We start from the raw sequence: 21,137 nt of genomic DNA on the forward strand, positions 1-21,137 counted from the left end.
CATGAGGTATACAGAAACTCTGTATTCTCTGCTCAATTTCACTATGAACCTAAAACTGCTCAAAAAAAAAAAAAAAAAAAGTCTACTAAAACAAAACAAAACCAACCACAACACGCAGATCCCTTCTCCCACCCCAATACCTCCTGACTCCTCCAACTGCTATAGGCCTTGCCTTAGCCTATAGGATTTATAACCAGTGGTTCAAAACTTTTGAGAGAACGGATTTGCAGGAGACTGTAGCAAGAAGACAGTGTCCACAGTGCACAGTAGGAAATGCGAGCATATTTTTTCACATAAATATAATCAGACAGGGGCACCTGGGTGGCTCAGTGGGTTAAGCCTCTGCCTTCAGCTCAGGTCATGATCTCAGGGTCCTGGGATCGAGTCCCGCATCGGGCTCTCTGCTCAGCGGAGAACCTGCTTCCTCCTCTATCTCTCTCTCTGCCTGCCTCTCTGCCTACTTGTGATCTCTATGAAATAAATAAATAAAATCTTTAAAAAAATATATATATATTATCAGACAAGAAGATTAGTTTCCACAATAATATTAAAAGCACTCCATCATATTGAGGACTTAACTGTCAGAGTCAGACTTTCTTTAAATCCTAACCCCCCACATGTTAACTGGGTTATCCTAAACAACTTTTTAACTTGTCGATGCTTCAATTTCCTCATCTCTAGCATGTAAATTCATGCCTCCTTCACGGGTTTATTTTTTAAGAATTTAGATGAGCTATTTTGAGATGAGACAGTAAGTATAAAGCAATGAGTACCACACCCGCCATGTACATAACTCTACAGACAGGCACTCAAGAACTGATGAAAGCAGCAGGTATCACAAATACTATTTCAAGAATGGCATGGATCATTCTATACAAATAAAAGGCGACTTGGAAAACTGGCTCTGGGTACCTACCCATAAAAAACCGACACTTTTTCCTCAGGGGAGAATCTTTATATCAAGCTTTTAAGTTCAGGCCTGCCTATATTTTAAATAAAGTTACATCAAATGTCTTCCTCAATTTCCTAGATGTCTTCTCTGTTGACATCTAATTTTTAAATTAACAAACATAATCTTGTAAAAATAGTATATATGGGGGCACCTCAGTGGCTCAGTCGTTAAGCATCTGTGTTCACTTCAGGTCATGATCCCAGAGTCCTGGGATTGAGCCCAGCATCGGGCTCCCTGCTCAGCAGGAAACTGGCTTCTCCCTCTTTTACTCCCCCTGCTTGTGTTCCCTCTCTCGCTGGCTGTCAAATGAATAAAATCTTTTAAAAAAAATTAAAAATAAAAATAGTATATAGGTATAAATATGTGCACTTGTAAGAATACATATATAGAAAGTATACACGCAAATTCCATTATAATGATTGCCCACGATGAAAGAAACTCCAATTGTATGTTTGATTTCTTGTTAAAGGAAAGGAAAAATTACAATGTAAATATGACATGGAGATTAATATTAGTTGGTTCTGCATAGTAGGGAGCTGGGTAGTAGGAAATTCACTTCTCTCAATTCTTCATTGTTTGTTTTCTAGTTTAAATAAACACACGCAAGCCTCTCTCCCTAATTAAACTTCAAAGACAGTCCAACTATGGAATAGAAAAAAATGAAAAATACGAAAATACCGTGTTGTATTTGATATTTTAAGAAGCTATTGTGTAAGTATTCTCCCCAAAGTTGGTCTATAATTGTCAAATAATATAAGTAGCTATGTGTGTATTAAATGTCTCTCAAAATTTTAAATTGGTTAATTATTTTTTAGTATTCCTAAGTGTTAACCCCAAAAAAGACATTCTAGTGGTACCTGCCTGGCTCAGTCCATTGAGCACCTGACTTTTGGTCCGTGGGGGGAGGGAGGGGTTGTGAGTTAGAGCTGCATAGTGAAGGTAAAGATTACCTTTAAAAAAAAAAAAAAAAGCATTCTATTTTTGCCCTTTGTTCAGAGGTAATTTATTAGGTATCCTACTAATAAATCCAGAAATGAGTTAACAGATGTGGCAGCCAGCTTCTGAAATGGTCCCCAATGAACCCATACTTTGTGTTACACGTACTCTTGTGTAGTCCCTTCCCACATCCCAGGGTTGGCATATGTGACCAAAGAACAGAGCAAAAACAAGGGCATATTACTTCTGAACTAAGGTTACAAGAGTACACGCCTATCATGGGTTCTCTCATCACTCCCTTTGAGAGAATCTAACTGCTTCACCATGAGGACACTCAGGGAGCCTGTGGAGAGTCCTACAGGGCACAGAAGAGAGGTCTCAGGACAACATCTAGTGAGGAAATGAGACTTGCCAACAATCACAAGAGTGAGCTTGGAAGCAGATCCTCCAGCCCCTGATGACTATGGTCTCAGCCAATAGTTCCACTACAACCTCAAGAAAGACCCTGAGCCAGAGCCACCCAGCTAAGCCACTTCAAGATGCCTGAGAAACTGGGAGATAATAAATGCTTTTTTCCCCACCAAGGTGCTAAATTTTGGAGTGATTTGTTATACAACAATAGATAAGTAAAACTTGGGAATATCACAAAACTAACCTAATAAAAAGGAAGATAAGCGCTAAAAATGATTAAGAGAAAAGCTCTTAAAAAAATCACATACAAAAAAATTCAAAAGCTTGGCTTCATTAACAGTACAGGATCACAAAAGCTGACTTTATAGATCACATAACACCTCAATTTCAAAATAAAATTCAGCTCCTACCGTCTTAATTTTTATGTTACCATATAATTTCTTGAATACTTATAAAGTAACATTTCCCAGTATGTGCAGTTCCATAGAATACTCTTTCCTCAAGCTAGTTAAGAGCTGTTTTAGAAAAATCAATTCCATATAAATTTGAGAAGTATAGAATTAAGTTTTTAAAATGTCTCTTTATACCAGGTCTTCCCGGAGCTTTTAATATGTTAAATGACACTGTAATTCTCCCAAACACATCTATTAGGAAACTTATTTGATCACAAAATTCATTTCCAGAGAGTGTATAACACTTCGGGTATTCTATGGAATATATTTTTAAAATGAAATAATGATATCTTTTATGTTTTTACCTAGCACAAGAAACTTCACCTGTTTTATCTCAATTGCTGGGGGGAAAAAAAAATCCTAACTTGTACAAAAAATGACACAAACAATATATACATGTATCTAAATTTTGAAAACTTGGCTTGAATTTATCATTTGGTACTTGAAGTAGTTAAGGCTGATGAAATATTTTTTGATGAATTAATAACTTTTTAAAAGAAACTTAAGAAAACTAGAGGCAGTGAGTATCCTTCAAAGGTCCTTCAGAAAATATTCAAGATTTACATAAAAACTACATTCTATTCTTTTTTAAACCCTTAAATAAATTTAGTCAATTTAAAATAATATATACCTTTTGAAAGCAAAAACCAAATACTTTCAAAAGCTGGTGTTTAAGTGAAATTTCCTTATAAATGTCTGAATGATGTGCTGAAAACTGCTCAGAATTATTGAAGAACTATCACTATGACAGCAAAAACAGTGAGGTTTGGTTAAGTAATACTATCACCATTATTCGTTGAAATGGCCAGCCAGTGGAAATTTCTCAAGCAGTCTTAAGGTTACAAACTTTGTGTTGAAATGACACAAATATATTCTTTAAATCTCAAATATAATGAGACTTAAATGAGATCTAGCATAATGATCGTAAAATTATAACACTATTATTTAATATAAAGAAATACTTGTTGGGTTTAAAAAAATTTATCCAAGGAATCTAGAATGGTTCTCCACTGCCTAATACATCAAGGTGTATTTGAGGTGCTACACATGCATGGCATTCAAATTTGTTTTCTCAACCCTCCCATTACAGCTTTACACCATGTTTTTCTACTGACATCTTAAAAAAGAAAAAAGACCAAAAAAAGTCCCCTGGAAATACTCAACAGTGTACATTGCTACCTCCGTGTCAAAGCAAGGTTTGACCTCAAATACCTGCAGGCCAGAAATGGAGTCCAATTTTTTTTAACATTCCTTTCTCCTTCTAAGGAAATTTTAGCTGTTGCGGTTAGTTGTATTCTTTTTTTTTTTTTTTTTTTAAGATTTTATTTATTTATTTGACAGACAGAGATCACAAGCAGGCAGAGAAGCAGGCAGAGAGAGAGGAGGAAGCAGGCTCCCCGCCAAGCAGAGAGCCCGATGCGGGGCTCAATCCCAGGACCCTGGGATCATGACCCGAGCCGAAAGCAGAGGCTTTAACCCACTGAGCCACCCAGGCGCCCCGGTTAGTTGTATTCTTAAATTATGTGCTGAAGTTATATTCTCATGCCTCATTGCCTAAAGATAAGCTAACTTAGAGGAGTCCCCACACTTGAGACCAAAAAAAAAAAAAAAAAAAAAAAGTAGCCTTTTCTGGATGGCAAAGAACCCCAAAATTAATTCACCAGCAAAAAAATTAAACCACAGAAAAATTAAGTCCTTTTCACCGGATTGCTAATACCACCACCAAAGTCTATGTCTAATCATTTTAAACTTTGAAATGGCTATCAACTCCTACTTACCCTTAAATACCAAACAATTCCAATATCCCCAATTTGCTATCCTTGCTCAAGAATCTGTGACTGTCATACACTTAACAATTAGATATGAAATCCAAAATATCTTTCCTAGAATTCAAGACCCTCCCTTATCTAGGAATCTTCCCTTACTATCTTACACTCTGATAGGGACAATTTCCTCACTGTTCCCCAACCACTCAATCATAATTTATACCTTTTGCCCATGCTGTTCTAACTTCATTCCCCTCCTCAACAGGGAATGCTGGCACTTTTCCTTTCCATCAACTTTCTACTTAACCATGAAAGTCCAATTCATTGTATTTCTTCCCTAAATCTTTTGCAGTTTACAGAAGGAAATCAGAATACTGAAGTGAGCACTTATTCACTGCAGAAGGCAGAAGCCAGATGTGGCCATTGGGCAACTGAAATGTCTAGTCCAAACTAAAATATAAATAATAATAATGTTTAAAAGCATACCAAAGTTCAGACTTGGCAACAGAAAAAATGTAAAATACAAAGATGTTATATACTGATTACATGTTGAAATGCTAGAATTTTGGAAATATTAAAACTAATTTCACCTGATTTTCTACTTTTTTTTACAGTGTGACTACGAAATAATTTAAAATTGTGTATGTGAATACCATTGTATTTCTACTGGACAGCACTGTTCTCTAGTGTGAATAAACGATCCTATTGCCAGGAGATAAGATGACTTAAGAACCCCCCTGAGTCACATTGCCCGTTTTTAAATCTTTCCTATGTTGAATACGGTGGATAAGTGAACACCTCTATGCCTCAGTGTTCCCAAATTTAACATGGTGATAAATCAGCTACCTCACAGGATTCAATGAGAACTAAAAGAGAAAAGCTAAATACAGCAGGTATCAAGTATTAGCATTATTATTCTTTATTAACAAAGCAGGAAAGGGCATACACATCAAAGTCAAACAGATTCTCACATTTTTTTAAAGACTTTAAGAATGTAGGGCACTTTGTTGTTCTTGTTGATTTAGTGCACACTGGAGGAGCTGAGACTGATGGCTAAGGTACAAGCTGAAGAAATCCAAGGGTTCCCAAACTTTTTTTGGACAGCTCCTGCTCTCCTTTAAATAATAAAGTGAACTTACGGAGCTATTCTCCCAAAGAATACACACCTGTGGCATGTAAATACATAAATTTATGGCACAGCGTATTTTGTGGAAAAATCATCATAACCAAATAATAATCATAGTCGTTCGACTGACAGAGCCTTGTTACAGAACACTTCATTTTATACAGACCTTTAACAAAGAACTTCACCTAATACTTTATGCTCTGTTCACAAAGAAAGATATATTATTGGTTAAATACTCAGGAGTTTTATTATGCTTATTTCTCCCTAATAAAGAAACTTAAGGTGGAGAAAACAGGTAACTCTTAAATAAAAGACACGTTTCTCTTGTTGATTAAACTTTTTTATCTGAAAAACTAAATTTTAGGACTTTTCCATTCCTATAAATCTATTCAACACCAACTATCTAGATTAATCACAACTTGTCCTTACTTTCTCGTCCATCAAGGCTATTACAAGTTATTATTTTCGTAATTTTTTTTCCGAAGAGATTAAGTATTATATACTTACTAAAATGTTTATATTTTCAAAGAAAATACATAAAATAACTGATGAGAAGCTTAGAAAGAGTAAGGCCCCATTACCCGAAGAATGTGATATTCAAGACAACTTTGAAAGTCCAGTTTAACACCCAGAGGAAGATGATTCGTCTTCTTTACTAAGACCTCATCGGTCTAAGAGGCAGCATCTTCCTACCTTCACTCGCCTTGCAACTTCCTAATTCCCTCCCTATGGCCGTTGGAAACCGTCTCAACGCCCTTCTCCGGGGCTCACGTTTTTCTTTAGACTAGTTACCGAGCAGCCCGGCTTGTCCCGGGAAGAAGGAAAGTGCCCAGAGTAACTGGAGGTTAGGACCGCGCAGTCTTGACAACCTCGCTCGTGGCCCCTCCCCCAGCCGCCGCCGGAGACACCGCGGGGCCCCAGCCCCAGACGCCACTCTACCGGCTCCAAGATGTAAACATCGCCCTTTTCTTCCCTGCCCGCTCCCAACTTCCTTCTCCCGGCCCTGTTTGAGGGAGCACAGTGAAAAAGGGAGGAGACCACATACCCTCCGAAGTGAGGCGAGAGAAGGGCTTAAGCAACTCCGCGAAGCTAAGGTGATTGAGACGAGTGAGCCGCTCGGCTTCGTCGCTGCACAGAGCGGCGACACAGGGGACGAAGGAGTCCGGGATTAGCTCCTGCACTGATTGCACACACTGGGCCATCGCGGCGGCGCCCGCCCTCCGGCCCACTCTCAGAGGCTGATCCTGCGGCTGCAGCAGCTACTGCCGCCGCCCGCCGGCCTAACCCGGCCGGGCGGGGCCCCACACTGAAGCCTTGAGACCCACAGAAGGAACAGACGCCGCTCCCTCGGCTCCCGGCCACACAGCACCGACCCCTCCCCGGCACCGCCGCTCCTCAGGGCTCGCCCCGGCGTCCTCGCATTACACCCCGATAGCTGGAGACGCCGACAATCGCCAGTTAATCCTCCCGACGGCAAAACCTTGGTCACTGCCCGACCGGAACCGCCATATTGAGGCCGAACCCTGACCCACCGGCAGTACCCGTCCCGGCAGGCCCCGCGCTCGCCCCTCACGTGACTGTATTAAAGGAGGCGATGGGGGCGGGGGGAAGAGCCTAGGAGAGGGAAGTGAAGAGCGACAGAGGCCGGTAGGAAGGCTGGCGCCGGAAATGGTGCGATGGGTGGGCCTCTACGGGGAGGGGCGGGGCTACCAGCGCGATGGGCGGAGCCAAAGAGGAGACGAGCCATTCTAGGCCTGGTTCTCACACTGGCGCTTGGCAAAGCCAAGGGAGGTGCTAAGGGCGAGCGTACAGGTCAGCGTTCGAGATCCGTGCTGTCACAGTGGTGGGGGCGCTCGCTCGCTTTACGCGCGAGCCGGGTCTGTTTGGAGCCCCAAAGGCTCTCCCTAAAAACAATAGGCAAATAATGTGGCTGTTCGCTCTGCTTTCCGAGCTCCGGGTAGAACAGCAAGGGGCACCTGCTCACGGAAGAGTGGTTCCCGTGGCGCCGGCCTGAACAGAGCTGGTATCGCTTGAACGCAGCCATGCTTTTAGAAACGGACTACCACGAACGAACGTGGACTCAACCAGTGAGCAGAGCTGTGTGCTCTTGTGGGTGCTGCAGTTAACGCGAGTGTAAGGGGAAGCTCGCGCTGCTGTAGAGTGTGCTTGCAAACGTCCGTGTCTTTCGTCCGCAGCCGCGTCTCCTTTATTTCACTATGCTGGCAGGTTTTCTTCGGAGCCATGGAGGTGTGGGAAGCCAGTAATTACTTATCAAATGGAGTCCTAAACTGGCTTCGGTTCTTAGCGTTCCCTTTTAGAGATTGTTCCTTTACATAAATAGAAGTGAATGAAAGGGATTCTACTATCTTGTCACGGAATTGCTTGAATTCCTTCTGAGTTGTTCGCCAAAAACGTAAAGCAAGGAAAAATACAACGCTCTGTCGCAGTTTTATGGTACCTTGATTTAAAGGAGGCTTCCCCAACACGAGTATCTCAAATCGTCGGATCGTTTGGCGCCTTGAGGTTTTTACCGTAGTAAGAACTTAACGACAGGCAAGAGATATCCTTCCTCCTGTAAATTGAGATGGGAGGTAGGAAAGGACAAAAGGATGTAATGACTTGTCAGCTTAGCCACAAAACAATTTAGAAAAGATAACGGGCAAGTTGAGGATTTGGAAATTCATTTTAAAACTATTTGTGTCTGAGCGCCTCTTGGAAATTCTTCTTGTATCCCCAGGAGTACATGTTCCCTTTTGAATACCTCAGATCTCAATTCCTTACGTGAGAATCCGTACAAGTGAGTATGACTCAAGTTACATATTTTTCTAGTTAAGAGGGCTCCTCAGTGCACGCATACTACTTTATCTAGCACTCAGCTCAAAGTAAGAGTTAAAAAGGCAACATACTTTTTACACGAAAGTTAAAACTCGTTGTATTAGCCTCTCTGAGAAGGACTTTCAAGAGTAATTTAGCCCAAATGAATTTTTTTGAGATAGTCACATTCAATAAAATTCATCCCTTTAAAGTGGACATTTCAGTGGCTTCTATTATTTTTGAAGTGGAACAACAATTGCTTCTAATTCCAGGACATTGTCATCACCCTAAAAAGAAGCTTGGTACACATTAGCAGTCACTCTATACCCCTCACCTTTCCACCCCTGGAACTCACTAATCTACTTTCTGTCTTTATAGATTTACTTATCCTGAACATTACATATAAATGGAATCATACAATATGTGACTTGTGTCTGGCTTCCTTCACTTAGCATAATGTTTTGAAGGTTCGTCCATGTTGTAGCATGTATCACTATTTCATTCCTTTTTATGGCTGACCCTAAATGGATTTTTGTCTTATGCATTGACTTTATAGTCTAACACCACATTCACATATAGTGTTTCCAGTGAGTAACTCACTGTAAAAATCTATTTCTTCCCTAATCTCTCCTGGTCTTCTAAGGTGTTCATCTTCTAAGATGTCCTCATCTAAAGGTTAATGCTGAGTCACTGCCACATCTGCTTTCCAGGCTGCAGGAATGGAAAAAAGAGAATGGAAAATCACATGGTTAATGGTTTAGGATCAAATTGTATTAATGGCATTCAATAATTTCACTCACATCCCACTGACCTCAGTGAGTCTCACGATCACACATATCTCCAAAAGAGACTCCAAAACATAGGTTTCTCTTATTAAACGAAGAGGAGAGGGAATATTATTACTTTTTTTAAAGATTTTATTTATTCATTTGACAGAGAGAGAGAGAGATCACAAGTAGGCAGAGAGGCAGGCAGAGAGAGGAGGAAGCAGGCTCACTGCCGAGCAGGGAGCCAGATGCCGGGCTCGATCCCAGGACCCTGAGATCATGACCTGAGGCGAAGGCAGAGGCTTAACCCACTGAGCCACCCAGGCGCCCCGGGAATATTATTTAAAAAGTCAAAGGTATCCACCACACTTTATTAGGAATGAGGTATCCTGCAGAATGTATTTGTATGGGGTCCAAGATACCACACATCTCTCATTTCTCTAATTCCTCTGGACACTGTCCCATTTTCATCACACGTCCTCTGGACTATTCACTGTGTCCAGGAAAAGTGAGATGCTATGGTTGTCCAGGCTTTGGCCATTTGCCCCCCCCCCCCCAAAGTCAAGAGCATAGGGTCTATCACTAAAAGAGAGGCAACTTGTTGGACAAAAGAGTTAACAATAACACAAACAACTAAGGACCTCTTTTTCAATATTAAATATGAGAACCAGCTTCCTTCTCTCCCCAAAATAAAAGAATGCCATAAAATTTATGCTAAGCCAATGGGCTTATACTTATATCTATACTGTGTTATCAAACATTCATCGATTGTTTTATTTTGTATGTATGGTATTGCTGGTCTCTTCTGATGGCTGGTGAAGTCAAGTTTGAAGAACACAGACACTGAAGTCAGAGAGGGGGTCCGAAAATAGTGCTACCACTTGTGGATAGAAATAGTATCACCATTATTGGTCGCTATCTACCAAGCATAATTTTTGATATTCTCTGCTGCTTCTGCTTCTCACATAAACCCTGAGAAGTGCATGCACTGCCAATTCTCAGATGTAAAAACTGAAGCACAGAACAGTTAATTAATTTCCCCAAAGATAATCAGCACTGGAGTCAGGAAGAGAACCAGCACAGTTTAACCCTAGAGATGTGATCACTAGGATAAATTGTTTTTCCATGTTTTCTTCCTTTGAAAGCACCTCCAGAAATTTAGCAAGAAATCTGTGGATTTGACAAATCACTTATATTTTCTGAGCCTCACGTTCTTTACCTGTAAGCTTAGAAAGTTGGGGCTAGAAGATTTCTTGTATTCATTTCAATGTGAAGATCTGAGAATCTATTATTCTTTCCATTATTATTAAATTTCATTGTGTCAACGGTAGATGGCGCTATTGAGTATTGGCTTTAAAACCTGGTTAAAAAACCACTCTTAATTACATAGTTGCATAGTTATCACATAGGTAATAATAATATCACATAGGTAATAGCTACCTGTATATCAGAGCGTGGGAGGTCAGGGGATACCCAGCATATTTATGCATTAAAAGTTTTTTAAGCTCAAAGCTTTTACATTATGGGGGCGCCTGGGTGGCTCAGTGGGTTAAAGCCTCCGCCTTCGGCTCAGGTCTTGATCCCAGGGTCCTGGGATAGAGCCCCGCATCGGGCTCTCTGCTCAGCAGGGAGCCTGCTTCCCTTCCTCTCTCTGTGCCTGCCTCTGCCTACTTGTGATCTCTGTCTGTCAAATAAAATAAATAAAATCTTAAAAAAAAAAGATTTTACATTATGTTTCTTTAAAACTTGAGGAAGGGGGTGCCTGGGTGGGTCAGGGGGTTAAAGCCTCTGCCTTCCGCTCAGGTCATGATTCCAGAATCTCAGCAGGGAGCTCTCTCTGCCTGCCTCTCTGCCTACTTGTGATCTCTGTCCAATAAATAAATAAAATCTTTTTTAAAAATTAAAAAAAAAAACTCTAGGAGGAAAAAAATGACTTAAGTATATAATCCAGGGGCACCTGGGTGGCTCAGTGGGTTAAAGCCTCTGCCTTCGGCTCAGGTCATGATCCCAGGGTCCTGGGATGGAGCCCCTCATCAGACTCTCTGCTCAGCGGGGAGACTGCTTCCTCCTCTCTCTCTGCCTGCTTCTCTGCCTGCCTCTCTGCCTACTTCTGATTTCTGTCTGTCAAATAAATAAATAAATAAATCTAAATAAATAAATAAATAAAATAAAAATAAAATATATAATCCATCTATTGGCCCCCCCTTTTTAATTTTATTTACTGCACTGGAATGTTTTAAAATTATTTATTAATGTTCTAAAATTAACATGACATCCATTTCCTGATTATTTTAAGGGTGAATCATAGCTACAGTTTTGCACTCCAAAGCCCATAATTCTATTTTTTTCATTTATTTATTTTTATTAACATATATTATTTGTTTCAGGGACATAGGTCTGTGATTCATCAGTCTTACACAATTCACAGCACTCACCATCGCACATGCCCTCCCCAATATCCATCAGCACCCCCCACCCCATTTCTCCCACCCACCTCCTCTCCAGCAACCCTCAGTTTGTTTCCTGAGATTAAGAGTCTCTTATGGTTTGTCTCCCTCTCTGGTTTCATCCCATTTGATTTTTTCCTCTCTTCCCCCATGATCCTCTCTGCCTGCTTTCTCAAATTCCACATATCAGCGAGATCATATGATAATTGTCTTTCTCTGATTGACTTATTTTGCTTAGCATAATACCCTGTAGTTCCATCCACGTCATTGCAAATGGCAAGATTTCGATTTTTGATGGCTGCATAATATTCCATTATATATATACACCATTTATCCATTCATCTCTCGATGGACATCTAGGCTCCTTCCACAGTTTGGCTATTGTGGACATTGCTGCTATTAAACATTGGGGTACACATGCCCCTTCAGATCATGACATTTGTGTCTTTGGGGTAAATACCCAGCAGTGCAATTGCTGGGTAGTACCTTAGCTTTCCTTTCAACTTTTTGAGGAGCCTCCATACTGTTCTCCAGAGTGGTTGCACTGGCTTGCATTCCCACCAACAGTGTAAGAGAGTTCCCCTTTCTCCACATCCTCATCAACATCTGTCACTTGCTGACTTGTTAATTATTATCCATTCTGACTAGTATGAGGTGGTATCTCATTGAGGTTTTGATTTGTATTTCCTTGATGCCAAGTGATGTTGAGCACTTTTTCATGTGTCTGTTGGCCATTTGGATGTCTTCTTTGCAGAAAAGTCTGTTCATGTCTTATGACCATTTCTTGTTTGGATTATTTGTTCTTTGGGTGTTGAGTTTGATAAATTCTTTATAGATTTTGAGTACTAGCCCTTTATCTGATATGTCATGTGCAAATATCTTCTCCCATTCTGTCCGTTGTCTTTTGGTTTTGTTGATTGTTTCCTTTGCTGTGCAAAAGCTTTTTATCTTGATGAAGTCCCAATAGCTCAATTTTGCCCTTGTTCCCCTTGCCTTTGGGGATGTTTCTAGGAAGAAGTTGCTGCGGATTGAAGAGGTTGCTGCCTGTGTTCTCCTCAAAGATTTTGATGGGTTCCTGTGTCACATTCAGGTCTTTCATCCACTTTGAGTCTGTTTTTGTGTGTGGTATAAGGAAACAGTCCAGTTTCATTCTTCTGCATATGGCTGTCCAATTTCCCCAACACCATTTGTTGAAGAGACTATCTTTTTTTCCATTGTCGAAGATTAGTTGATTATGGAGTTGAGGGTCCACTTCTGGGCTCTCTATTCTGTTCCATTGATCTATGTGTCTGTCTTTGTGCCAGTACCATACTGTCTTGATGATTACACCTTTGTAATAGAGCTTGAAGTTTGGAATTTTGATGCCACCAGCTTTGCTTCTCTTTTCAACATTCCTCTGGCTATTCAGGGTCTTTTCTGATAACATATAAATTTTAGGATTATTTATTCCATTTCTGTTGATGGTATTTTGATAGGGATTGCATTAAATGTGTAGATCGCTCTGGGTAGCATAGACATTTTCACAATATTTGTTCTTCCAATCCCTGAGCATGTAATGTTTTTCCATTTCTTTGTGTCTTCCTCAGTTTCTTTCATGAGTATTCTATAGTTTACTGAGTACAGATTCTTTGTCTCTTTGGTTAGATTTATTCCTAGGTATCTTATGGTTTGGGGTGCAATTGTAAATGGAATTGACTCCTTTATTTCTCTTTCTTCTGTCTTGTTGTTGATGTATAAAAATGCAACTGACTTCTGTGCATTGGTTTTATATCCTGCCACTTTACTGAATTCCTGTATTAGTTCTAGCAGTTTTGGGGTGGAGTCTTTTGGGTTTTCCACATAAAGTATCACCATCTTCAAAGAGTGAGAGTTTGACTTCTTTGCTGAATTAGATGCCCATAATTCTATTTTATACTTATTATAGGTATTTAAGCTCCATATACGTCTTCTTTAATTAAATCTGTAGGTAAAAATCTTTTATAATTATTTTTCTCCCTTATGCTTCTAAAATAAGAGATAATATTAATGCTTGCTTTTTTTACTATTTGCTTTTAAATTATGTATTTTTACTTCCCAAAACTGGGTAAAAATGTAGCAATAATCCATATTATACTCAATGGTGAAATATAAGAATCATTTACTTTAAAATCAGGATAAAACAAAGACATCCATTATCACTGTTTCTATTCAGTACTTTTCTAGCTTTCTATAAGAGCAGTTAAAGAAGAAAAAAATAAGCAAAACTTACAGGATTTCAAAAGGAAGAAACAAGGGCACCTGGGTAGTGCAATCAGTAAAGCTTCCGACTCTTGGTTTTGCCTCAGGTCATGATCTCAGGGTCATAATATCAAGCCCCATGTCAGGCTCCAGGCTCAGTGAGGTGTCTGCTAAAGTTTCTCTCTCCCTCTCCCTCTGCCCTTCCCTGTGCTAGCTCTCTCTCTCTAAAATAAATAAATAAAACTTAAAACATAACAAAACAAAAAAAGAAAAGGAAGAAACAAAATTGTACTCATTTTAGGGGTGCTTGAGTGGCTTAAATGGTTTAGAGTCTCAGTTTGGCTCAGGTCATGATCCCAGAGTCCTGGGATCAAGCCCTGCATCGGCTCCCTGCTCCGTAGGAAGTCTGCTTCTCCCTCTCCCACTGCCCTTCCCTCTGCTTGTGCTCCACCCCCTCATAAATAAATAAATAATGTCTCTTCAAAATAAATATACTCACTTGGGAATGGTGCAGTGAACTAAATATATAGGCACCTTCATCATATATATGTGGCTATTCATCTCTTCATTTGTCTCCCAGAAGTAAAAGGCCCAACTCATATTTTTAGGTCTTAGACTTAAGGCATCACCATTTGACTTGGTTTTGGTCAGCTAGACATAGCTCATAAGAATCCTATCCGAAAGTGTGTTGTATGAGAAAACATGTTTTTGGAGAACTTTAACTTATGCTCTCATTGGTAGTGGTAGAGGCACCATAAAGAAATCAATTCTACCAGAATTAATCCATAGGTTCAATGCAATTTCAATCAAAATACCCACAGAGATTTTATGGAATTTGACAAACTAATCCTAAAATCCATATTTAAGACCAAAGTTCTAAGAATAGTTAGATAATTTTGAAGGCAAATGCCAAGGGATTTATTCTACTAGGAAGCCAGACACACTAAGGTTATAACACAGTTATTAAAAGACAGACGTAGATGACTAGATCAATGAAATAGGATAGAGAGATGCAGGATAGACCAACCTGAAACATGAACAAGGCAATGCAGGAAGGATGAATTATTCAATAAATGGTGCTTTAATAATTGGTTATCTCTTTGAAACAAAAACCCAATTCATTTTAAAAAATCAGATCAGGTAGAATAAAGATGCAAATAATAATAGCAAACACTTACCTGATGCCTCTTACGTACCTGCTATAGTTTTAAGCATTTTACATATACCAGCTCTTATTCCTCCTAACAGCCCTATGTAGTAGGTACTGTTAATATCATCTCATTTCATAAATGAGGAAACTGAAGGAAAAGAGGTTAGTTAAATTGTCTCAGAGCCCTAAGTAGAAGAGCTGTGGTTTGAACTTAGGTAATCTGCCTCTTCACTCTGTTTTAGTATGTTATACACTGATACACTATACTGCCTTCCTTTCACACATCTTTTTTTTTTTTTAAGATTTTATTTCTTTAATTAGAAGAGAGCAGAGGGAAAGGCAATAGGAAAGGGAGAGAGGGAATCTCAAGCAAACTCCGCGCCAAGCATGGAGCCCCATGCAGGACTCTGTCTCACGACCCAAGATCATAACCTGAGCCAAAATCAAGAGTTGGATGCTTGCGGCACATGGGTGGCTCAAGTCATTAAGTGTCTGCCATCAGCTCAGGTCCAGAGCCCTACGTCAGTCTCCCTGCTCACCGGGAAGCCTGCTTCTCCCTCTCCCCCTCCCCCTGCTTAGGTTCCCTCTCTCATTGTGTTTCTCTGTGTCAAATAAATAAATAAAATCTTAAAAAAAAAAAAAAGGAAAAAGAGTTGGATGCTTAACTGACTGAGTCACCCAGATGCCCCTAGGAGGGACAGATTTCTTAAACAAGATTCCGAAAGTGCTTATCCTAAAAGAAAAGATTAATAATTGAATTTAAGATCTTTTTTTCATCAAAAGACCACAAAGATAGCAAAAATACAAGCTACAAATGTGAAAGATACATATCTACACTAAAGAACTATGATTAATAAGAAAAAAAAGGAAACAATACAATGGAAAAATAGATAAGTGACAGTCATTTCACAAAAGAGGAAACTTGAACTGTCAATAAACATTTAAATATTCTCAAGGTTAAAAAAATGGGCGAAGGGGCCCCTGGGTGGCTCGGTTGGTTAAGCAACTGCCTTCAGCTCAGGTCATGATCCTGGAGTTCCAGAATCGAGTCTGGCATTGGTCTCCCTGCTCAGGGGAGAGTCAGCTTCTCCCTCTGCCCTTCCACCATCTCATGCTCTCTCTAATGCTCTCTCTCTCTCTCTTTCAAGTAAATAAATAAATAAAATCTCTAAAAAAGTGGGGGGGGGCAAAGGATATGAATAGAGTTCTCCAAAGAAAGATAATAGTCAATAAGCACATGAAAGGATGTCCAACATCATTAATCATCAGCAAAATGAAAATCAAAGCCATACTAAAATGCCACCTCACACCCACTAGGATGGCTATACCAAAGAACAAAGAATAACAAGTGAGAGAGGGTTGTGTAGAAATTTGAGACTTCCTATACTGCCAGTGGGAAGGTTGAAGTGGTGCCGTGGTCTGGAAAACAGCTCCTCAAACATAGAGTTTCTCAGCTACTAAACATAGAGCAACCATATGATGCAGCACTTTTCCATCTAGGAGAAATGAAAATGTATGTCCACATAAAAATTTATATATGAACATTCATAATGGTATTATTTGCAATAGCCAAAAAATGGAAACAGTCCCAATGTTCACCAACTGATGAATAAGTATATACCATGCAACAGAATATTATTATTAATATTACTGATACATGCTACAACATGGATGAACCTTAAAAACATGCTACATGGAAGAAGCCAGTCATAAAGGACCACGTATGATTCCACTTATATGAAATATCCAGAATAGGTACATCTATAAAGATAGAAAATAGGTTAGGGCTGGGGGGCAGAAGTGGCGGGGAGGAGTGGAAGAGTTGGAAGGTTATGGCTATGGACTGCCAGGCTTCTTTTGGGGGGTGATAAAAAATATTCTAAAATAATTGTGATTATGATACATAACTCTGTGAATGTGCTAAAAATCCACTGTATTGTATGATTTAAGTGAATGAATTGTATGTTATATGAATTATATTCATATAATATAATATATATGTATATATATTCATATAATATAATATATGTAATATATATGTATTATATCTCAATACACTTGTTACTTAAAGAAAGTGCAATTGCAATAATTTGCGTTAAAAGATTAGAGATGGGGAAAACCATTACAAGTTGTGTTATAAAGTTTGATAACAACAAAACCATAAATGGAAAGAAATTCTAGTCATGGTTCTTCCACTGTTTAGTTCTAAGATCTTGGAATACTAGTCACTTAACCATTATGATCTCAAGAATCATCTCCTGTAGATTAAGGGTTGTATGAATGCTAGTAACTCATGATTCTAAACAATGGTTCTTAACTTTTAAGATCACAGCTGATAAACATCAGAGGCATTCTGGTGTAAATCAGGAACAAAGTACTGTTAATTACTACTAATATTTAGTATTATTCTGAAAATTTGGGCAAATGAAATAAAAATAAGTAGTATAAATATTGGGAAAGAAAATCAGGTTGTTATATACTCAGAAAACCCAGACAATTTTACTGAAAGAAAAAAAAAAAACCTTTGAGAATAAAAATATTCAACTCCTAAGTTCATAAAATCAATAGAAATGAATAAGAATAACCTAATTAAAATGTGTATATATATATATATATATATTTATATATATATATATATAACATTCAAATCCACACTCCTGAATTAGGAGGTTATCTCAATTAATGAAAATTTCAGTTATTTTTCAAATATTTGGGATTCTTTTTTGATTTGTTTCTATTATTAATTCATAATTTAATGCCATCGTGGTCAGAATATACTTTGTATGAATGTATAATTTTAAATTATTGTGAGTTGGTTTAAGGCTCAGAATATGGTCTGTTTTGGTAAATGTTCTGTGCATACTTGATAAAAGTTATGTATTCTGCTCTTGTTGGGATGATGTTCGCTAAATGTTCATTAGGTAACTGATGGGTCATGTTCTTCAAGTCTTCTACATCTTTGCCTTGTATTCTTATATCTGTTAAATTTATCTGTTATCTTATTATCTGTTTATTCTTAGGGCTGCTGTAACAAAAGATTGTCACAAACTGAGTGACTTAAAAACAACAGAAATTTATTTTTGCATAGCTTTGGAGTCTAGAAGTCCAAAATCAAGGTGTCAGCAGGGCCATACTCCCTTTGAAGGCTCTAAAAAAGACTCCTCTTCTTCTTCCCTTTTCCAACTTATTTTGGATACTGACAATCCTTGGCATTCCTTGGCTTGAGGCAACTGTAGTCTCTGACTCTGGTATTACTTGGATTGCTTCTCCATGTCTCTGCGTCTTCAAATCTCTCCCTCCTTATAAAGACAGCACTCATTGAATTTAGGGCCCGCTGTAATCCAGTGTGACCTCATCAACTTGATCACATCTGCAAAGATCCTATTTCAAATAAGGTCACATTTATAAGTATAGAGGTTAGGACTTCAGCACATCTATTTTGTGGATGCTCTTGAACCCACAACACTGTCCTTATATCTATTTTTATATCCTTACATCTATCCTCATAGAAGGATATGTCCCTCTGTATCTTTAGACTTAAAGTGAATTTTTTTGGTGGATATCTATTAATAATTGAGAGAATATATCTATAAATTAATAATCAGAGATGGAAATCTCTGACTATAACTGTAGATTGGTCTATTCCTCATTTCAGTTCTACCAGTTTTTGCTTTATGTAATCTGAAGCTCTCTATTTGGTACATTAACATTTAGTATTGTAAGTCCTCTTGATAAACAGGCTTCTTTAGTTAAGAACGCACACTTGTCATTGCTCCTATCCAGCATACTACTGAAGGTCTTAGTTAGTATAATAAGGCACGAAAGAAATATATGGTTTTTGGATCACAAAGAAAAGTAAAATAAGTCATCATTTGGCAGATGCTATTATTTAGAGAGAAATTTATATTATTATCATAGAAAAATTATTTACAACAGAAAAAGTTCTACAGGTTTGCTAGAAAAAAGATAAAAAAATCAATTGTGTTTTCACATACCAGCAACAGATAACTAGAAAATAGACATTTGAAAAGTTACATTTTTCTTAAAGATTTTATTTATTTATTTGACAGAGAGAGAGATCACAAGTAGGCAGAGAGGCAGGCAGAGAGAGGGGGAAGCAGGCTCCCTGCTGAGCAGAGAGGCCGATGCAGGGGCTTGATCCCAAGACTCTGGTATCATGACCTGAGCCAAAGGCAGAGGCTTAACCACTGAGCCACCCAGGCGCCCCAAGATACATTTTTCAATAGCAATTAAATATTTGACCTCATTGGAATCTATATAGTATATATTTGTGTGTATGACATACACAGAAGTTTTAACATGGAAGTATATTTTGAAAAAACTGCAAAACTTTATTGAAAACTTTTTTTGAAAAGCTAAATAATTTTAAAAGAATACTTAAGTAAATAGATATACTTTGTTTGTGGACTATGAAGATGACAGTTCTTCCCAAATTAATCTGTAAATTCAATTCTAAATTTAAGAATATGAGGAATCACAAAAGAAGAAATCAGTAAATTTTTACAACTTCAAAATTTAAAACTCTTATTTAGCAAAAAATATAATATTCAGAAAATAACATGACAGGAAGAAATATTTATCATAAATATAACAAAAAGCAAATATGTTTCAGGGTGCCTGGGTGGTGCAGTCTGTTCAACGTCAGACTTTTGGCTTAGGTCATGATTGCGTTAGTTGTGGAATTGAGCCCCATGTCAGGCTCCACACTGAGCGCAGAGTTGGCTTGGGCTTCTCTCTCCCCTTCTCACTCTGCCCCCACCTCTCTCTAAAATAAATAAATAAATCTTAAAAAAATAAAGCAATCACGTTTCTCATATGTAGTTTCAATAAAACCTTTCTGTGAGAAACATATTTGCTTTTTGTTATATTAATGATAAATCTTCCCTCCTTTTTGTTCTTTTTTTTTTTAAGATTTTATTTATTTATTTGACAGACAGATCACAAGCAGGCAGAGAAGCAGGCAGAGAAAGAGAGGGAAGCAGGCTCCCCGCCAAGCAGAGAGCCCGATGCGGGGCTCGATCCCAGGACCCCAGGATCATGACCTGAGCCGAAGGAAGATGCTTTAACCCACTGAGCCACCCAGGCGTCCCCTATCTTTTTGTTCTTATGCATCTCTCAAATCAGTCTCACTTCTTTCCATCCTCAGTTATTGCCTCACTTTCCTGTTTTATTATACCTCACCTCAATTTTTCTTTTATTTCTATCCATAACTTTATTTTTTATTTTTTAAATTTTTTATTTTTTATTTTTTATTTATTTTTATTTTTTTAAAAGATTTTATTTATTTATTTGGCAGAGATCACAAGTAGGCAGAGAGGCAGGCAGAGAGAGACAGGGGGAAGCAGGCTCCCTGCTGAGCAGAGAGCCTGATGTGGGGCTCGATCCCAGGACTCTGAGATCATCACCTGAGCCGAAGGCAGAGGCTTAACACACTGAGCCACCCAGGTGCCCCCATTAAATTTTTTATTTTTTAAATTTCTTTTCAGTGTTCCAGAATTCATTGTTTATGCACCACACCCAGTGATCCATGCAATACACGCCCTCCACAATACCCACCACCAAGTTCACCCAACCTCCCACCCTGCTCCCCTCCAAAACCCTCAGTTCCTCAGAGTCCGAAGTCTCTCATGGTTCATCTCCCCTTCCAGTTTCCCCCAACTCCCTTCTCCTCTCCATCTCCCATGCCCTCCATGCTATTCCTTATGCTCCACAAATAAGCGAAACCATATGATAATTGACTCTCTCTGCTTGACTTATTTCACTCAGCATAATCTCTTCCAGTCCTGTCCATATTGATACAAAAGTTGGGTATTCATCCTTTCTGATGGAGGCATTGTACTCCATAGTATATATGACCTCAATTTTTCAAAAGCCCTTAATTTCACTTTCAGCCTCCAGTCTTACCCAGCTTCAGTTACATTCTCTAGAGTGAACTCTCTAAAATGTGTATCTAAACATGTGATTCACTTCCATAAAAATTTTCAGTGGCTCCCCATAATCCAAATCCCTGGCATGACACATTAGGATATATTTTCACCTCACCTTTGTCCTCCTACCAGTCTCTTGCCCCCCAAATGC

General features: G+C 38.7%; 1 protein-coding gene across 2 annotated transcripts in view; it reads right to left on the bottom strand.

Annotated features, from left to right (window-relative positions):
- LOC111142485 (trafficking protein particle complex 8) overlaps positions 1 to 7,181 on the bottom strand; it is a 76,740-nt gene extending 69,559 nt beyond the window's left edge. For both annotated transcript variants that reach the window (XM_022495687.1, XM_022495686.1), the window contains exon 1: positions 6,689 to 7,181. In XM_022495687.1, the coding sequence (XP_022351395.1) occupies positions 6,689 to 6,845 (157 nt within the window). In that variant the 5' untranslated portion in view covers positions 6,846 to 7,181. The remainder of the gene's footprint in view (positions 1 to 6,688) is intronic.
- Positions 7,182 to 21,137: the final 13,956 nt, after the last annotated feature.

Source organism: Enhydra lutris, unplaced genomic scaffold (assembly GCF_002288905.1).
Source record: "Enhydra lutris kenyoni isolate GAN:26980312 unplaced genomic scaffold, ASM228890v2 scaffoldscaffold8, whole genome shotgun sequence".
Taxonomy (NCBI): domain Eukaryota; kingdom Metazoa; phylum Chordata; class Mammalia; order Carnivora; family Mustelidae; genus Enhydra; species Enhydra lutris.